The sequence below is a fragment of the Glandiceps talaboti genome, chromosome 13, assembly GCF_964340395.1.
Source record: "Glandiceps talaboti chromosome 13, keGlaTala1.1, whole genome shotgun sequence".
NCBI classification, from domain to species: Eukaryota; Metazoa; Hemichordata; class Enteropneusta; family Spengelidae; genus Glandiceps; species Glandiceps talaboti.
In genome coordinates, this window is record NC_135561.1 from 10,496,502 (window position 1) to 10,518,253 (window position 21,752).

The 21,752-nt window shown below is 35.0% G+C and overlaps 1 protein-coding gene across 1 annotated transcript in view; it reads left to right on the forward strand.

Moving 5' to 3' along the window:
* The window catches only part of LOC144445091 (regulating synaptic membrane exocytosis protein 2-like), a 170,730-nt gene that overhangs the window by 94,485 nt on the left and 54,493 nt on the right, over window positions 1-21,752 (forward strand). Inside the window, exons 9-12 of the mRNA XM_078134642.1 lie at window positions 1,268-1,413; window positions 1,903-2,033; window positions 3,446-3,608; window positions 14,539-14,773. Coding sequence (XP_077990768.1) covers window positions 1,268-1,413; window positions 1,903-2,033; window positions 3,446-3,608; window positions 14,539-14,773 — 675 coding nt within the window. The remainder of the gene's footprint in view (window positions 1-1,267; window positions 1,414-1,902; window positions 2,034-3,445; window positions 3,609-14,538; window positions 14,774-21,752) is intronic.

A 21,752-nucleotide genomic window follows, 5' to 3' on the forward strand; every position in this document is an offset into this window, starting at 1 on the left:
TCGGAACCTCACAACATTTTTATTTGGCCTCATTATGCACATTATGTTTCTCTGTTACACATGGTATAACTATATGACCACAACATCTTAGTTGTGAAATGACGACAAAAGGAAAAATAAAATAAAAATGCTTTATTTCTCATTTTGCTCATGAATTCCATGCAGAACAGAGAAACGTACTAAATAATGTATGTTGTTGTGATAGTACAAGTTTTGTTTGAACTCTAGTAGCTATCTCTGAATCGATAGCTGCCAGTAATGTTGTATTTGATGTACCAGTGTTGTGTGGGTATATACATGTGTTTGTTATTGTTTGGTATATATAACTATATACTGTAATTTAGTGTTAACGCACACATTTTCACTAAAGATTAATATTCGCTTGTTTTTTGTGTGGAGAAAAGCCATGATTATAAGTAGTAAATAAAGTGTTTTCTTGTACATAAAACACAAAATACCAGGCTTACTAGCTCACCGAAATTAATCTTTGGAACATAGTTGAAGATCATTAAATTGTGAAATTTTCTAGTGATGGAAATATCTAGCATTACAGTATATGTTTATGTGCATCTGTTTTTGGTGTTTGTATTTTGATGGCTATGTACATTTTAAAATTGTCAGTTTCATTGTGTACATGAGAATTACCTAAGATAACTTTGAGGTCAGATATGTGAAAATGATAATGATCAATACTGCCCTCTAGTGGTAGAAATTCTGTATACCCAGTATTTTTTCTCACACACAACATGAGTGAGGGATAACAATCCTGGAGAAACTTTAACCTTTGAACTTTAACCCTGAAAGTAGGAGAGTTTAATATCCTGAAAAGGCTATCAATGTTTCCTACAATTAGCAATAAAAGGAACATTGCTTCAGTTTCACAGCCTTGGTAACCAAGCTGTCCAGTGCTTCAGTGTGTAGTCATGGCGATGTGTTCAGGGCATGGATTTGTAGTTCTGGTGAAATGTCTAGTGATTAAGCTTGTTGTCATGGTAATATGTCTAGTGATTCAACTTGTAGTCATTGCAACATGTTCAGTGGAGCAGTTTCTTGTCTTGGTAATCTGTCCAGTGCTTCGTCGCTTTGTCACCATGGTACTGTACGATGTAGTTTGTGACCTTGGTCACATGTCCAGTGTATCACTTTGTCACCATGGTTCTGTGTAGTTTGTTACCATGGTACACTGTTACATGTACTTTGTCGCCTTGGTAATATGTCCAGTGCATCATTTTGTCGCCTTGGTAACATGTCAAAGTCTCATTTTCAGCATCCAGTGGCTATGACTCAGGTAAAATGAAAGAAGATGAAGAACCTTCTAAACCACGGCGGCCTTCAGTTACAATAACATCCCCAGGTAGCCCCACCCCTCCAGGAGTTAGACCTACAAGCCTTCATAAGATGGGACAGATACAGGTTAGTTTTTAGTCAGAAAGAGTTTTCATTGTGTTTTTCATACTTATTTGTGTTCAGAAATTAAGCCATACAGTTTCCCGTATACTGCAACAAGTGAAGTAAACTCAGTTAAAGACAGCTGCATAAATATTTCTGTATAAAGTAGTTTAAAACAGTAACAGATCATTCTTATTGGAAATAATAATTATATAAATTTTTGTCTGTTATTGTACATACAATGTTGTTCCAATGTTCTCCGAAAGACGGCATAGTCTGGTTATCAGAAAGACAAAAGATTTCCTAGTTTGACCACTTGGAGTGCTGTTCAGAAACAGATTTTATATAGAAAGTGAAGACAATGCTAGTTGAGTAGTATAGTCCCCTTTGAAAAAATCAGAAATTCCCAGTGTTTCACTGATACTTACATTTAGATATCTACCCAAAGGTCATCACAAGAGGGCACTGTTTACTGATCCAGTCTATTTAACTATATCTATTGTTACCTTTCAGATCAAAATGTGGTATGATAATACATCACAGCGACTAGTTGTAACAATTCTGAGTGCTGAACATCTTCCACATAAAGAGATGGCAGAGAAAAGAAACCCATATGTCAAGTTGTATATCCTCCCTGATAGAAGGTAAGTCCATCATAACCCCCCCCCCCCTTATATCAAGTTGTATTTCTCCCCAATAGATGAGTCCATCATTACCAACCCCCCCCCCCCCCATAAAAAAATCGTCCTACAGCTTGAGAATGAAATAGGAAAAGAAGAGCATAGTCTCAAAATTCACAGCTCCCAGCAACCAATAAAAGGACTTAAGAAATATGTCATTCCAGTTATCTGAAAGACAAAAGATTTTATAGTTTGGCCTCTAGGAGTGCTGTTTAGGAGCTCTGCCATTGACTTTGTGTTTGTTGAATTTATGTCATTCACAAAATTCATCAAATGTAATAAAGACAAATTGATTGGTAATTTCCCATCAAAAAGTGTTATTATTAAATGTATAGATAAATTTTGTTTCATGCATAGTCAAAAATTGTTGAGAATAATCTCAAAATTTTTGCTGACCTCTTATCAGAATCAGATTCAAATATTTCACGAACTTGATTTTTCAAATACAGTGTTCCCAAATACTTCAATGTGACATCAGCCCTTTGAAGTATGTCACCCCTTGCAATATTGATACGATGTCAGCAAACATTTCTGGCTATCCTGAATAATTTTCTGACTCTTTGAGTAGCCATATTTTATGTTCACCATGCAGTCTGTTAGTTGTCTCAAATATAATGGGGATTTATGAAGAAATGATACAAAAATCAACATGGAATATTTTACCCCTTAACTTGTTCAGAGAGAACACCGAAATAGATTTTCCGTTCATGGCCTGATACTAATACAGTGTATGCATGTGGATTGAGTAGAGTTCACTGACCTTCAGAATTATACTACCTTCAGGATATTTACTAATAAATTGTGAATCTGAGTGTCAGTTGGACTCAAAACTTTCACATGATTGGCCACAAATGCCAAATTATTATCAGTATATTTTAGTATAATATGATGGTATAACAGAATTAGGTCACTGCCTTCATGGCATGTGAAACATTACAATATATACCTGATATGATTAATTGCTGATTAAAAGATACTATCTGCCATTTTCTATCACATCCTCATCATTCAGTCAAAATGAGATAAATTCCAAGAGAGGCTGTAATCACCTTGAAAAATAATGGTAGAGTCCATGGAAATTTGCATATCAAAATATTCTATTAACATGTAGATTTCCTGATTGTTTGCATCAGGTGGAACGAACTATTCTATTATGGGCGGGGGGAGTGCATGTATGTCATTAAGGGATTCTGTAGAAAGCCATTAGATTGTAAGAGACCTTTCTCATCAGGAGTTCTCGTTATCCAAGAGAAAGCCAAATGAATGGCTGCCTAATGCACCTATAAAGGTATGCAAGGCATTTCTAAGTACTGATGTTAACACTGTATGGATGATAGTAGATTTGTAGCGTAACTTTCGTGTTTTTTCCTCCACAGCGAGAAGACGAAGAGAAGAACGAAGACTGTTGCTAAGAGTAACAATCCTAAGTGGAATCAGACTTTCATTTATGATTTGAAGAGGGAGAATTTTAACGGAACAACATTGGAAGTTACAATATGGGATTTCGATAGATTTGGTGTAAACGAGTTCCTAGGAGAGGTAAGTTTGTGTTCATTTGATGTCTTGTGCATCTAAGGAGCCTTCATAGTTTGAATATGCATTGTAAAATTATGTAGTCATGTGCCTGTCTGTGTTTGTCTATCTGTCTGTGTCTGTGTCTATGTCTGTGTCTGTGTCTGTGTCTGTGTCTGTGTCTGTGTCATGTGGGGCAACTCTGAAATCTGTGTCTGTGTCTGTCTGTGTCATGTGGGGCAACTCTGAAAGTGTGTCTGTCTCTGTCTGTGGCTGTGGCTGTGTCTGTGTCTGTGTCTGTGTCATGTGGGGCAACTCTGTGAAATAACATGAGGAGGCTGAGCTGAGACCACCAAACCCAAACTTATTATCCACACACCCCAGAAAAGGAGACCCTTTCTGGTATCAACTGTATCGCACAAAATATATACTATACTGGTCTACAATACATGGAGATGACAGTTCGCATGATGAAATAACTAAAAACTGATCAAAAGAATTTTTTTTGAGAAATGACATCTTACTTTCGAATTATTTTCAAAATTGTTGAAATATTCTGAGCTGAAATTGAAGCAAATTGACTTGTCTAGTTGGGCAGAGTTTTCCAAAATCTTCGGGCCCAGAAATATATCCTCTTTCTCATTCCTTACGATGATAAAAAAAATAACCCTTTTTCAGCAAACCTTCCCCATATGGTCATCTGGGGGAGTTGCACCCTCCCGGGTCTGTATCTGGCTGCCTGTCTGTATGTCTGTCTCTGTCTGTTGCTCTGTCTCTTTGCCTCTGTCAGTCAGTCAGTCTGTCTGTCAAGTCTATCTTTCTATCTGCGTTTACTTTGTTTTGGGGCGTTAATACACCCATCCTAGTCATTTGCTCAACATATATGGTAATCTTGTGTATAGATGGTGGTGAATTGGCACATTCATGTGAAGGCTTCCATTAACGTGAAGAAAAGTTTTAATTGATTATTTTTGTTCTTCTCTGTGTCTGTTTGCCAGTGTGTTTAACCCGACTCAAGTTATAGCATTTCATTTTCTGGGCTTAGAGGTAAGAATTTAAGAAAGCCCCTTTTATAAGATCTGGAGTCATGATTATCAAATCAGTGGTTGGAGTGATTGTCTTGGAAACTGTGAATTGCTGGTTTTCGACTTGCTGTTTTTGTCTGTTTCTGAATGACTCAAGTCCTTGGACAAGATTTGAACCACAGTTGTGCCCTAGGGAACCCAACTGTATATAACTGATTGGGGACCTAGTAGGTTGCTATGTGAAATCTTTACACTATGTGCTTTCAGACTTGGAAGCTACAATGGAAGGTATAAAGATAGTTATAAATATAACTGTGTCATATTAAAATATGACAAATGGTTGATAGAGGGCGCTAGACATATATATAGCCTTGAATGGACAGACTTTAGAACATATCGATGCGCTATTCTTGATAGGATTATGGTCCCCCTGGTACCACATTCCCATTTTACTGTATCTCATAAAAGATGTCTTGTTTGTGACTAAACAAGTAGCAAACTAATTTTGATGGTAAATCTTGAACGATTTAGCCATTTTTTTCCTAACCCAAATTTTTTTCTTCTAAAAACTCAAGCTTTGTATAACAAAACAAGAGGGTTTCTAGCTGTTCCTTAAAAAATAAATTTTTAATATTTTTTTCTTATCAATTTAAAAATATGTCTAAATTTATATATGTTTTAGTTATTTTCAAAATCAAAGATTTTAGAATTTGAGAGATACAATACATAGCTGGGGCTAAGGTCTAGAATTAAAATTTAGTTACGAAAAAGAGTTTAGAAATTTAGAAAAAATTTGTCCAAAAAACAAATGAACGATCTGATGTAAGCCTTAACTCCAATGATAAGATACGACTAATGTGAAAACCTGGGATTGAAACCCAGGCCTTTAATACAGTAACTAAATTTGTGTGAATGCACACCTGTGGTTGTGCCTGTCAACATAGATTTTGTGAGTTATAGGATTTGTATATTGCAAATTGATCACCATTGATTTGTAGACTACTGTGTACCCTGTGGATATTTTTATCCCTGTTAATCTATTTTAAGGATATCATTTCTTGACAACCAAATTATTGGCATTTTTTTGGCTAAATTTAGCCAAATGCTGCTATTTTTTTCCAGCTCCATTGATTATCTGTATTTGACTGCTTCAGGTTTGATTGATGGAACATAGCATAATATCAATAAAAGACAGCCGCAGAGCTCAGACATACTGACATTTTCATTTCCCATTACTTGTTGCCATAGCGATGTAGTTTTAAAGATCGTATCTGATTTGTGATCGATTGAGTGATTGTGCATTTGCCCGTTCTAGTTTATTGTTGAGTCATTCCTATGAAGATATTATGAAGGAAACATCCTTTTCTTTGAGAAAGTATGTTATATTACAGTTCATGGTTTGATATCTCTTTCATAAAATCCAATCTAGTTTGACCTGACTGTTTCCTGTATACTTTCTAATCATGCCAATTTGATGTACCATGATGCACAGCAATTTCCTGTGATGCACCAAAATTTGTAGTCTCAGTTACCCAGACTCTCATTGCCGGGGCTCACCTACGAGACCACCCAGACAAGTGTTTGGGAAATGTAATGGTGTGGTGCATTTCTTTGTCATGGAGAATCGGCATACTTGACCTGTTCTTTGTAAGTAAGATATATCAGTCACTTGAGACATGCAAACCTGTCATGAAGGAACCTGGATTGTTCGTCCGGCAGGGACTTATGGATTGGGTTCCGTCTGTCTGTGCGAACCTGGATTGTTCAGTGTGCAATGCTCGATGAGAAATATTCCCCAGAATGTACTGGTCTGGAGAGCAATCCAGTGTGGATGGCTTGGGTTTATGTTTCCCTAGACTCTCATCTGGATAGTCTTGTAGTAGAGCCCCAAGCAGTGGAGTCTGGGTAACTGAGACTACAAAATTTTGAGTTTCCTATCTCTTCCTATATGGTGGCAGTGTTCGCTCTATTAAAGCTGGTTTGACATACTACTGATGTAACAGTAGTTGTCATAAGTTATCTAAATTTGGTGTTGTATCACGTAATATGTAATGACTTGCAAGAAAAACTGATCATTTTGACCTACATCAAAAAAAATTTCTATAAAGAATGTTTTAAACATTTGCACGCTATGAAAAGCCTTTAAGTTAATGATTGCTGGTCATCAGATACATGGTGCACATGTCCTGATAAAATGCTATCAACATGATATATCATGTCGTCATGTTGTTATTACTTTATGGTGTAATTTGTAAATTTTAACCTAACCTTGCTGCTAGACCATTTGGCTTTCTTTTAATCACGTTGCACTGAAAGTGCACATCAAGGGCATTTACTCTGTGCACCAGAGTGCTTGTCATCTATGGCCACTTTTGTTTGGCTACCTTCTGAGTGCAGATCGATCCTGGTCAAAATTACTACAACACTAGCTCTTATATCATTCAAAGTAGTAACCACCCTGTGGAATTTGACTTGTTTGCGTAGTGCCAGAGTTCACTGTGGAAAAACTCTTTTTGTAAATCATGTAAAACTGTGCTTGGCTGCAAAGTCCTTAGTTAGAGGTGTGCATGTGTAAATTGGATGGCTACCGCACCGAAAGTTGATGTTCGTTTGCAAGTTGAAGCATGAGCTGATTAACATACAACATTGTATTTCTCTACCAGGCTGAATTTTATTCTCTTGTTTCTCTCATCGAATGTAAAATGAAACTCCTAGCCTGAAACACTGATTAAATAATTCAACATAAAATTTATCTAAAAACAAGTTGAATCTCAAAAATTACAGAAAGTAATTCCTTTCATATCTCTATCTCACCTCTTGGCGTAATAAAATCACTCAGTGTTTTTTCTAAAATCGATTAGATCGCAATTGTATTTCTCAAGGCTTTTTACCCAGGGTTCACTTCTAGAATTGATATTAAGTTATGCAAATTTGAACAACAAATTTGAAATCTCAGCTGAAAATCTAATACAAAAGAATCACAATAAAATGATATGCCTGAAGGAGGTCTCCTTTAGGAGCAACCACCTAACCACATCTTTGAAGATCTTGAAATGCATAACAAAACAAAAAACATGTTGGCTAAACCTTGACAGTCCTGTAGTATGAAACGAGATAAACATATATGTTGTCCAAACATTGGACTGGTGTAAACCTGACAAAGGATTGTCATAAATGTTGTCTTTTCTCACATAAGACCACAACTGAAATCTTTGAAAGGTGTTGCAGTTCGAAACAAGATAAAAGATTATGTTGGCCAAACTTTAAAGTCCCGTAGTGAGAAACAAGATAAAAGATTATGTTGGCCAAACTTTAAAAGTCACGTAGTGAGAAACAAGATAAAAAATTTGTGTGGCCAACATTGGACTAGTGTAAACTTGAGAAGGAATTGTTATAGACCTTTTTGTTTGATCAACCACATGACTACCACATGACTAATGTATGACTACCGCATGACTACTGCATGACTACTACCTGACGATTTTCAAGGCTAGTCTGTAAGAAACAAGAAAAAACAAACACATTAGCCAAACCTTAAAAACCTTGCAATGAAAACAAAATAAAAAAATTTGTCAGGTAAAAATTCATCTTCAATACGTAAAGGTGATGAATGTCAAGGTTTTCTTTATAAATCATTTATTGTAATTGAATCCCAGATACGTTGTTGAGCTTCTTCTCATTAATATTGCAGTTTAGTGATATGCCATTGAAATCTTGTTGCGTTTCCTTAAAGGCATATATCGGGTAGTTTGCCACAAATCAGATTTCTCTGAAAACTAGACATTTTTCGGCCGATTTTCTAACCATGAATTATTAACCATGTGTTGCAATTTTAATAAGAAAGTGAGAAATGCAGAAGAAAGTGATATAAAAAATATGATGCCCTCTCAATATTTTTTATTATCAATTCCTGCAAAAATATGAGACTCATTGTAAAAACAACCATTATGTAAACATTAAATCTCTCCCAAATATCTGTTCTTGTACTATGTACTATGTACAACACAAGGCTCATTAATATTTCAGTAACACTTATCAGTGATTTTCTAGTTTGTGAAGTTTTGAGTGCCCCAGATTTGGCAAAGTGAAGACGAAGATTTCATCATCCTATCACAACAGCGAATACATGAGGTGCAGTGAATAAAATGGGTGTGAAATATCTTTATGTGTTCTTAAGAAAGCACTGCAGTAGTGGGTAGGCATGTTTTGATTATTGGTAGATGCTAATGAAAATAGTACAGCTAGAACAACACAGAAAAGAGTGGTAACTTTATATCTGCTGTGTTTATGGTTCCATACCATCTTTACATTAATTTACAGAAATTGAAATATTGTTAAAATCTCCTCAACTTTTTAGGGTCAGAGAAAAAGGATTGTCGTGTACGTAACCATCATTTGTATCAGTTTTATTAAACAAAATTAACAAAACTCAATTATCATTCTCTAACATAGGTACATGCCAAGAATCTAAACTAACTATCATGCACTATCAGATTTTCCCATTAGCAAGTCTCATGTATTGGCCAATACTGTATGATATATTATCAGGTATTATCAATATCACATTCAGCTAATAAGTCTTATGTATATGTATTAGCATAGAATCTGCTATATTATCAGATGCTCGTATTAGCAAGCCAATCTCATTAAACCTAGAATATAATGCTATATTATCAGATATTTTCAATATCAAATTCAACTAGTAACAATCAAGTCTTCACATTAGCATAGAATCTGCTGTATTATCAGGCATTATCAAATTCTATAATCAAGTCAGTCTAATTAGCCTAGAATATATGCTATATGATGAGATATTATGCCATGCATGAGCCAAGTTGAACAAAAAATATGGAATATATACTCTGGTCATTCTTCATAATGACAGTGCATGTCTAGCAACTCGTGGTAACAAAGGCCCCTTATAAGTCACTCATACTTACCTTGGCTGAACGAAGAAAAATATTGAGAATAACATCCAATTGTCAGTCGTAGAAAAATAGTCACAGCTTCTCACATATACTTACTTCTTTTAACTATTAAAGATTGATAATGTCTTATACATCATATATTCATTTTATATCAGCACTGAACATAATCATTTTTGTCTCAAAAATATCAGAAAAATAGAAACAAACGGGCATATTAATAACAATAATTGATTACTTAAAAGTTGGATAATATGTGATCCTATAGAAAATCAATCCATATATTAACCTTTGAACTTTCCTTATATCTGAGAAGATCAACAAACATCTGTAAACCTATTGGCGATATTGTCATTATTCGATCGTTCCAATTTTAAACCGCTCATCATTTACGATAAATGCATCAGTGACTGATCTACCAGGCCACCTACAGATAAAATCTATCTCCAGAGACATAAAAAACCCCACAGTACCTGGAAATTGTGCATTTCCACTTAACCCACTCATTTCTACTGATTATGATAGAAGAGGTTGTATAAAACTCAGATCACCAAATTGTTATTGACAATATGTGCATGTACATCAACCAGGTTATATTCGGTGTCTCTTGTTTGTTGTGCTTTTCCATTAAGACATACGATCGTTTCTTTGGGATTTAACATTATAGCACTTTAGGCTACATACAACAAGTGAAATCTAGTGGAACTGTAGATGTATTTAGGCAAAGTGTGTGCTCAGAGTTGGTTTATAGCTTGACTTGATATACGAACTGTGATATTGACTACCCAAGGACCAAGATGTCTATCTCTGTTGTCAAGAACGTATTCATAATTCCCAAACTGGTAGGTGTTGTAACAGTTGTATTTTGTTCATGACTTCAAATTTAATATGGAAATTGTCATTTTCAAATTTCATCTCTGATTATGTCCAATTGGTGAATTGTTGAAGCTGATTATTGGGGAGTATATATCTAGGGTTGAGTATTGTAATGTTTGTTCATTTTGTTAAATAACAGTGGTTTCCTTTGTAATACCCTGGTGACTAAACTGATACATGTAATTGTGAACTTTGTGTTTGAGTTGATGTATGTTGGGGTTTGTTCATTTTGTTGATTTACAATGATTTCCTTTTGTAATACCCTGGTGAATAATTGGGAAATTTCTATCTGGTGTCTGTGATAGTTTAATATGCAAATGAAATACTGGAAGTACCTTTTACATTTGTATAAATAAACATGCAGTAAAAAGGATGTCCAAAATGCGGTATAAACCCAGCTTGTGCTATTTTAAATTTCCAATTGTCATATCTCCCTCTATTTGTACACCACTCATTGTAATATAATACTCCACTGGCCTGATATGTTCCTTGTGTATGTAAATATATGTTTTCATTGTTTCATATTATTTTGAAGTACTGGAATTCTGACAATCAATACACAGTTTCAGAGTTATACTGCAGTCAGTACTATATGCATACAGCTTCAGAGTTATACTGCAGTATTATATGCATGCAGTTTCAGAGTTATACTGCAGTGTGATATGCATGCAGTTTCAGAGTTATACTGCAGTATTATATGCATGCAGTTTCAGAGTTATACTGCAGTGTGATATGCATGCAGTTTCAGAGTTATACTGCAGTATTATATGCATGCAGTTTCAGAGTTATACTGCAGTGTGATATGTATGCAGTATCAGAGTTATACTGCAGTTATGCATGCAGTTTCAGAGTTATACTGCAGTGTGATATGCATGCAGTATCAGAGTTATACTGCAGTATTATATGCATGCAGTTTCAGAGTTATACTGCAGTGTGATATGCATGCAGTTTCAGAGTTATTCTGCAGTATTATATGCATGCAGTTTCAGAGTTATACTGCAGTGTGATATGTATGCAGTATCAGAGTTATACTGCAGTTATGCATGCAGTTTCAGAGTTATACTGGAGTGTGATATGCATGCAGTTTCAGAGTTATACTGCAGTGTGATATGCATGCAGTTTCAGAGTTATACTGCAGTGTGATATGCATGCAGTATCAGAGTTATACTGCAGTATTATATGCATGCAGTTTCAGAGTTATACTGGAGTGTGATATACATGCATGCGCAGTTTCAGAGTTATACTGCAGTGTGATATGCATGTAGTTAAGCACTATACATGTACTGCAATATTACACACAACAAAGTTTAGATGCAGACAGGTTATTTGCTGAGTAGTAACTTGTTACAATTGTTTATAGATACAGTTTTTAAAATGATGAAGCCATCATGGTGTCCATGGAAAGTGTTGGTTTATTCATAACTAAGGATGTTACTAGGACAAAGTACAAAATCTTACATATATACACAGGGAGTAAATAATTAACAAATAAAGGAATAATATATACACTTGATTGGCTTGTAAAATTGAGCAAAGATACATATCTTTAACTTCAACTTTCCATTGATGCATATCGCTATTCTGTTTTCTAAGACTTGACATTTAATGTAGCGTGTATTGATTTATTTGCATGTATGCACTAATCAATTCAATAAGAACCAATACATCATTTCTTATGGTGCATATAGTCTGCAATATTGACAGTCCCTGGATTGCTATTGTTTTATGGAATATACTATTATTACACATAGGGAGGAGCAGGTCTTTGAAAGAGTTGGCCATGTCTACATGTATGTAGCACATTATTTAGATGTAAATATACATGGGGATAATATGGTTTCATAATCACCATCACACAGACACACAGACACACACACACACACACACACACACACACACACACACACACACGCACACACAAAGAAAGCCATTAGAGTAAATTATTTTTTCCTGTGAATTTGAATATAGATGCAAAGATAAATGAAAATGAACACAGTCTACCTTACAACAGTGTGATAATGCTCAGTAGTGGTTTGCACTCACAGCAGTTATTTCCACTGCTAATAGTCTTGAAATAATGCAACATAAAAAGATATGGAGTTTGGAAAAAAAATGGTTGTGTCATTACTGAGTGTGTGATAAGTGTGTCATTTCACTGCAAACCAAATAACATGTCATCATAGATGGTTTAGATGAGATGTATTCACTGTAAATCACATCTACTCTGCATGTGATACATTTGAGTTTTTGTGTGTGTGTGTGTGTGTGAGTACATTAAGTACTGTCTATGTCTTTGTGAAAATGAAAATATGACAAGACCACAGTCTGAAAAAAATCAATTGTATGTCTATTTTTAAATAAAAAACTGTCAAACACAGATGTTTTATGAATTTTATAATATCTATAAATATCTACTGCTGTAGATTGCACCATGTGTTAAAATATTGATGAATAGCAAATTTTTGTTAAAGATAAATAAACTGCTGAAGAAGCATGAATGGCTTTTCCCTGTAGTTGTTCCGACTGTCAGTTCAATTTTTTCTTAAACTTTTTTCTGTTTGTTATTAAAAGGAGTGTTTTTTTCCTGGGGTCTACTCCCCTTATTTGAGTATATGTATATGTACTGCCCTTTGGTGTGTGTTCTCTATCTAGCCCTTTGGTCTAAAATGGGGTCTGTTTTTTTTCGAGCTGAAGAGTCTAAAACGGGGTAAACTTTGCATTACTTTTTATTTTGCTTGGTCTAAAATGTGGTCCATTGTCCTTTACCAAATCATAACTGGCATTAATTGTCCCAAAATGTTGCCTCCTTAGGAAAATGTATTTAGGTCTAAACTTTCATCTTTTAAAAAACCTGTAATGGTTTAAAATGGAGTATTGATTTTTGGACAAAGGGGGTCTAAAATGGGGCTTGGGGTTTCCGGCACCTGCCACACACCCCTACCAGAGCTGGCCACTGGTACTGCCCCCAGGGATTTTTTTCACTTGTAGTGAATAGAAAAGTGGCCAAGAGACTGTTACATGTAATTTCCGAAAATGTTTTGTTCAGCAGAGGAAAATATAAGTGATACTAGAGAAGCCTTCACTGTGCGGTGACAATATCATGTTCACAGACAGACAGACAGACAAAAGTATTAAGTACCCTTCCATTACGGAAGGTAAAAACGAGGAAATAGTGGCAATTCCAAATGTTTTCACTGCTTTAAACAAGAAACAATAGCATCGATGTGTAATGTCATGATGTAGAACAACCAGGGTATAAATAATTCCATATTTTCTGTTTGAACACATACAACTTGACTTGTGCATGTGTCATGTATATAAATAGCATTGTATGACAAATTTATGAAGGGTTCACTCTAGTGTGTTTAATAGAAAACAATAGAATCCAATGACATCTGTTGCCTGAATTGTAATGATTATAAAAATAACAGTTGCGTACCCGGTATGTCCAATCTAATCAAAGGAACCTATTGCTGACACCGCATCGTCCTGTAGACTAAGTATGGTTTACATGCCTTTTTATATTTTAGTTTCTGTGAGATGATCATTCATTTTGTTAAGTAATTCAAGTTTGTCTGTTACTTTTGTGCTGTATGCATATTTGTCATTCAGATATTACATTTGCAAGAGGGCTAAAATATACTTTGGATGGTAGTACCTTGATTATAGTAGTCATGACAGCCTTCTTTATAGCATCTGTGCAGCACAAACACCATCAGTAAAATATGTACAGACTCATTACAATGCTTCAGATATGATAAAAAATGTTCATTGTCTTGAATCAAATGATTTACATAATTATAATGTACATTCAAGCAGTTCAACATTTTTTTTGTATTATTGAGTTTTTGATCTGTGTTGGTTGATGATCCTCACCAGAATGACAAATTCCATTGTTACAGCTGATTATGACCACCGCCTTCACTTCTGTATATGCTTTGATGTATCCAAAATGTACAATGTAAAACTGACAATGTGTGCTCCTCATTGTTGTTGATTATTTACCCTCCCCTTCCCCCTCCCATATTGGTTCATCTTTTTTCTTACCAGAGTATTTATTACCAGAGGATATATATGCACTTTATGTTAGGAATTTTTTGAAACAACTTGTTTGTTTGCTCTTTTTTTTAGGTTTTGGTAGATTTAGATAGTGCTGCATTGGACGACGAACCTCACTGGTACATTCTTACAAGCAACCATGAAAAGACCATGCCAGTGCCTGGGGGTTCACCAAAGATAGTCAGACGCACCAAGAAGTCTCATAGGGAAGGAGACATTTCGAATTCACCAAGAGGACCAAGAGGTCGACTGAGTGATAGTGAGCCCTCCGATATTGATTACGATGATGGAATTGGAGTTGTTACAAGTAAGGTTCTTCAATTTTGTGAGATTTAATGTAGTGTTTCGGGAGTGACTGATATCATAAATGATTTGAGAAATGCAATTAAACCCTAATCCTAATGCTTCCTCTCCAATTGCACACACAGACACAAATGGAGACACGCACACACACACACACACACACACACACACACACACACACACAGAAGAGAGAGAGAGAGAGAGAGAGAGAGAGAGAGAGAGAGAGAGAGAGAGAGAGAGAGAGAGAGAGAGAGAGAGAGAGAGAGAGAGAGAGAGAGAGAGAGAGAGAGAGAGAGAGATCATAAAGTCACCATCAACTGACTGTTATGGTGTTTGTTTGGACATATTTGGTTGTCAATCAGTACCGTCAAACTTGACAGCTTACAACTTTGACCTACATAATATTTCAACCCTTACAATTTGTTAAAACATAAGCCTTGAAACAAACTCAAACTTCAAAGGTCACATACAGCTGTAAGGTCTCTGTTTTGAAGATTTCACAGAAACAGAAAAAGATATAACTTTACAAACAACATCCATTTTGGCACGATGATCTGCAGGAAGACCTAGTAAATCATGCCTGCAATGTACAGGATGATTGAAATAGCAAGTCTGTGTTTTCAATGTGTTGTGTTGCATTAACCATAATAGCATTTCTGTGACTTCACTGTGGGTGTTTTATCTGCTGTGAAATTCTGATGATACTTTGATCATCCGTTGAAAGAGAAATAGCAACAAAATTTACTTATTGTACACATGGAAAGCTTCTCTCAGCACAGACCAACAATCAAGATGTCACAACAAAACAGGTTCACTGTGTTTTACATGTCATGTCATGTTTGTAAGAAGGATGATAGTTGATACTCAGTTTGACCCTGCTGAACAACGCAGGTTTATCCCCGTGTACTCCAGTTTCCTCCTGCTTCTTCAACACTAGGGCGCTGCTCTTGTGGTGACCATTCAACAAATTTCCGAATTTATTTGGACGAATAAAGATTATCATTGTTGTTATTATTAATATTATTGCCTTTCAATCTATGTATCCGTTTGTGCTTATCATCAAAGTGATCGCCCTTCAACAACATCACAGTGCAACCCTGTTGTATAGTTAGCGGACATTAAATATGCATACAACATTTTACCAGATTCAAAAAAACTTAAATATTTGTATTATCAGCATAACATAATTATTCAGCCTTTTAAAAATCTTTGTGTAAATCTTGATTTACAACAGGATGTTATCACAAATTATGATGCATGTGAAATGCATGCATGTACTAGGGAAACGTATATTATGTAGTGGGCAAACACAATCTTTTTCTACATGTACATCATTTGCCTAGCGCCATCTTGTGGCCATTATTTTAATGTCTCAGACTTAAAGTGACAAAGATCATTTTGTCAAATTTTCTTAAGTTGAATAAAGAAAAATATGAGTGAATAATGGTGCTGTAAAGCCAAAATAATCATTTGATTGCGCCACGTAAACAGTCATGAAAAAAAGTTCTGACTAGTAACTTTCTTGTCAACAAGTGAAAATCTTCACACTTCATTATTTTTTCAAATCTATGGAGTTTTGTTCCTAATTGAAATTAGAAACCCACATGTTGTATTAATGATTTAATCTTGTGTTCATATGCATTCAAATAATCCATATACATGTATTATAATATAATGTCCATGTGATTGTCATAGGTTGTATTTTCGAATTACCGCAACCAGAGGTAGTGGTCTTCCACGAAGATAGGTAGTAGTAATGAATGATAAAGATACTATACGCTGTAACAATATAGGTAACAAAGGCTAAACGTCTTGATCATCAGGAGTCTTCTTGTTGTGTATAGAGGTTGTCGCCACCCTATGTAGTTGAGTTGATGGTAGCATAGAGAGAGGAGATTGAGTCGAGTTGATGGGAGAGTAGTAAGGAATTTGAGTCAGTTGTTGGTAGTGTAGAGAGGAGATGGTAATGTAGAAGGGATGTTTGTCACCACTCAAAGCTAGAATTGAGTTGATGGTAATGGAGAAGGTTGTCACCACCCAAAGCTAGAATGAAGTTGATGCTAGTGTAGAAGGGAGGTTGTCTCCACCCAAAGATAGAATTAAGTTGATGGTAGTGTAGAAGGGAGGTTGTCACCACCCAACGCTAGAATTGAGTTGATGGTAGTGTAGAAGGTTGTCACCACCCAAAGCTAGAATGAAGTTGATGGTAGTGTAGAAGGGAGGTTGTCTCCACCCAAAGCTAGAATTAAGTTGATGGTAGTGTAGAAGGGAGGTTGTCACCACGCCACATGTAAAGTCGTATATGCAATAAAATTAGTATCACATTAGACATGTAGAAATTTAATGTAAATATGGAGTGAATAAATAAATTTTCTGCATTAAGTTTGCATTGATTTTAAATTTGCCACAAAATATCTGTCTGATAGTGCAAGTGATATTTGAAAACAGATTTTTCTGCTGCCACAATTGAACTAAAATTGCTCACAATTTCTAGCCCACATATATATACCCATGTTTTTCTGTCATGTAAACCTTCATTGTGCATGTGCAGCTCACTTTTAAAAACCATATGCCTGTTTATCTGCCACATTTGAACAAAAAAAAAGTTGACGTGTGACTTAGCAATTTCTTTACCAGACATTGAAAGAACACGTTTTTGTGCCACTTCAACCTTTAATGTGCATGTGTAGCCTACATTTGCAACAAGTTTATCTGCCACATTTGAACTAACATGTTGACATGTGACTTGCTTGTACTTTCTAGCCTAAATATGTGAACACGTTTCTTCTGCCATTACTGGACCTAAGACCCATGTGCTTGCATGACTGTCACGTGTTGACAATGAATATTTTATCAAGCCTCATACAAACACTCGCCCCCTAAAGAGATTACGAAGCTCAGAACCCTTTTTTAAAAATTAATAAAGACATGTATTGTATACTCAACAAAAAGTGCAAATACATCATTTATTAAATTTTTACACAAAAGATTAGAAAATTTGTAAAAGTATAAGTGAGAACAATAGAAATAGCATATATGCAAATGAAGCACCAACTGACATATGCATATGAGGCACCAACTGACAGATATGCAAATGAAACACCAACTGAAGAATCCCCTGAGTGCTGTATGCCTAGCATACCAATTTCATTTCTCACTGAGAAAAAAGGAACACATAACACAAATTCAGAGAAAGAAAACATTTTTCTTGGGCTTTAAATATTCCCAGTTCATATTTATAATGCCAGTTACATTGTAACTCCAGTGGTGTGACATTAAAATGTAGCAAAACTTTGAAATGCTATACCCCGGTATATAAAGACGATTGTATGGTTGAATGCCTGTAGAAACATATTTAGAGCAGGCAGTTAATTCAGAAACTTAAGGTTTTTTAGGCTCTATTTACCTGAAATCATCGTGATTTGAAGCTGTACATGTATGTATTAAAGTGAAGGAAACTATCCATGGCAAATTGATTATTGATTTTAGGTGTATAAATAGAATTTAATTTAGCAACCAGGAACAAATTTTTTCGAATTTGGGTTTCTTACATGCCTGTAGCAAAATTTGTCTAGTTTTATAGCATTGTAAATGTCAGAGGAAGTTACTGTGTAACTTGTAATTTGTTAGGTATATGTTTCAAATGATGTGAAATCCTACAAGTTGACCTTAGAAACAGAAAAGGCATGATTAATACATTACTGTATGTAGAATTTTGGAATCGTGACTTTTCATTCACTAGTCTTCATTATATATTCAGTCATGGATGTACATGTGTACCATATCTGAAAAATTTAGTGGATAAATGATTTGGATATTGGTAAATATCATATTGTTATAATCATGTCGTGATAAACATACAATGTAAGTGAATGCGATAATATAATTGGAAGAAAACCTCTGTAAATGTGCAGTAACTATGGTAACATTTAACTCTGTGTGGTGATATCAAGACTCATTCATGTAACAGGTCATTTTAATGGTCATTTTTGTGTAATTTCAAAACAAAGATACTGTTTGATCACGATAATTATTAGTATGGCTTCGTATGGCTTCATGACAAATTTTAAGACATAACCTCAATGGTAAGTTGGATTACATCAGGATATCACGACAATATGCTCAGATTACTGCCCTCGGGTGTTCAACTTATTTATTAAGCATGCAGATGGTGGCTATATGCATGTTTTACATGAGGCTACATAACATTATAAAAACTAGAAATATGCATATTTTCAGAGTCAATGTTGTAAACTTTATTTACCATTTGTCATTACACTGCGATTAACTTTAAAAATTACACAAGGCAAGTGAAGAAGTGTGTTTTCTATGAAACAAATCAGGACTGTGTTAGGGGATCTAATTCTATTTCTAACCCAACCCTAGCTCCCTAGCTTTGATGAAAAGTATAATTTGTATAGTTGGTCACTGTTCTATATTCTAGCAATGTTTTGAAAATCTAGTTGTAAGTAATTTCACAGGATTGTAATTTCACTGTTGAGTGCTAGTGAAATAGGATGTTAAATCTCATATACTTAAGTGTGGTGTGGTGGCAGATTACTATTTAATGATTCGTGCTGAACTGATTTTAAACTGTATGAATAACTAATGATTTTACGTTACTTGTAACCATGGAAATGCTTCCTTGATTTGCATACTTGTATCGGATTCACTTACACTCAAGAAGGAAGTTGATTCAAATTTTGAGCTGTCTGTGCCTTTTATACCCAAGTCTGTAGTATTTGATGAATTTTGTATTTATTGAAGCCTATAAGAGCTATTTCTCAAATGCCACTCACAGGCATATATCCATATAAGCTTGAAAACTGTGAATCGATTCTTTAAGTTAATTTCTGTAAATTAACTGGTGTGTGATATATTCATTGACAAATCCAAGTTCTGTTTTTAAGGGGTGAGTGGAGATGACTGGTAACATAGGATTTTGATGCTTTCATTGCTTGTAAAAGTAGTTAGGATAAAGCCCAAGAAGTAGTGTTTTGCGAAGATTGGGAAAGGAATAAGGAAATGTGGTAAAACTGACATATTTTCCAATACATTTCACCATAATTTTAGTGGGCAACTCTTGTGACATAACTGGAGAACTTAGGTAGATGTTACATACTTACTATCTTTTATAGCAAAACCCAGTGGTATTGAATCCTGGTTAAATGACTGGAGAACTCAAATTAGATTTTATCCGTCCTTACTGCCCTTCACAAAAACACTTCACGGAAATACTGGCCCAGACTGTGTCTATTTAGACAACACCTAATCTAGTAGATATGTTTAAATGTTAATTTGATTACATTAAATTAGCATAAATTAACATAACCGTTTGGTTATGCTGTTATCAGTGATATTTATTGATTTATCAATTCATTTCTTTATTTTATGTGTCCTCAGTAATTTTATAGCCAGTATTTCTTTCCAGAGAGGCGAAGACTAAAAAGGTCACAATAAACACAAATTCGTACAAACGTCACAAGGGAACAATTAACACAAACAGGAAGAAAACACTATGCTATGAAAAGACATACCTCAACAATTAAAAATTGTTTGCTCTGCTTTTGGTTTGGCTCATTTGCATAAATAGAGAGTAGACTTAATACTGTCAGCAGTTCAAGAACTGTCTCGTCATAATGAACAATTGTGTAGTGGATTTAGGGAGGCCGGTATACTGTCCTGTTTCACGTAAGCTGGCTGTTACTAGTATTTGATAATAAACTCACACAGAACGTTATCAGTAGTGCAGTACGTTGTTTTATTTACCATGTCACTTTTGATGAACTCTACACTTTGTTTTTGAATTTATTCCCGTGGCTTTTTGGCGAGATTTGATTTGATTTAACAAGAATTGAGATTATTTTCCTGAAAGAAATGTAGGTTTTTTTTATTGATGGTTGATTAAAACGTTGTACAGTGCAAAGATAAACTCGTCATGTCCACTGAGTTGATTGTGTTCGTTGCGTATATTTTCCCGTTTGCATGTGTGTACTACGTGTGGATGGGATGAGTGTAGAGGTGATGCAATGTGACCGGATGTTCTGACGTCTAGGTTTTATTTTTAACGGGGGTTTAATTTCGCGACTTCTTCTTGTCCGCGTAATCCGCTAAATTAAATACCCGCCCTTAATTAGTGCGTTTACAGTACTGTATGATACATCATGTTTTTTGTGAGGTTTGTGGATGTGGAATAAAGAATGTACTGGCCATGAGATGTCATGCTGTTTGTGATTTACATATTAGATCAAAGGTCATGTGATTAGGAGACATCTATGACGTCAAAATGATGTCATTATGAAGCTTTCTCCCACCCTAATTGTTATTTACTGGTTTCACCATCTGTCTTAATTATTGTTTACTGGTTTCACCATCTGTCTAAATTGCTATGTATCGGTATGTAATTGATATCTTGGTTGTTTTCTATCTACTCACCACCTGTAACCTCCAGGCAACAGTTCATTCGTTTATCACGCACGCATGCAGCATGTCGTTACTGCAGTGAGGTGTATATGATGTCATCAAAAGACACCGAAAGCACGAGCTGCTTGTAGAAAATTTGTGATTAATATTATCTTGTTTTTTTGAAAGATGCGTAAATCTTCAATAGTTTCCAGAAAACTGACAAGATTATCGGTAATATTTCTGTTTTGAAAGATGCATAAATCTTGAGTTGTTGTTTGAAAATTTATGATAAATATCACTTTTTTATGATTTATGTAATATTGACTTTTGACAAATATGTTTTGTGGATATTCTTGTAAGTCTATTTCATCTTGTCAAGCAAATAAAATTGATAAATATTTTGATATTTCAGTGATGTTCTCTTTAAATTGATTTATTGTGTTAAATTTTACTGTGACAGTACAAAATGTTGAATCTATGATTGAATGTATTGTGAGGTGTTTTCATGTTTTTTGTTTTTTTTTATTTTATTTTTTTAGAATACTTGATGCATATCAATTATCACTTAGATCAGTGCC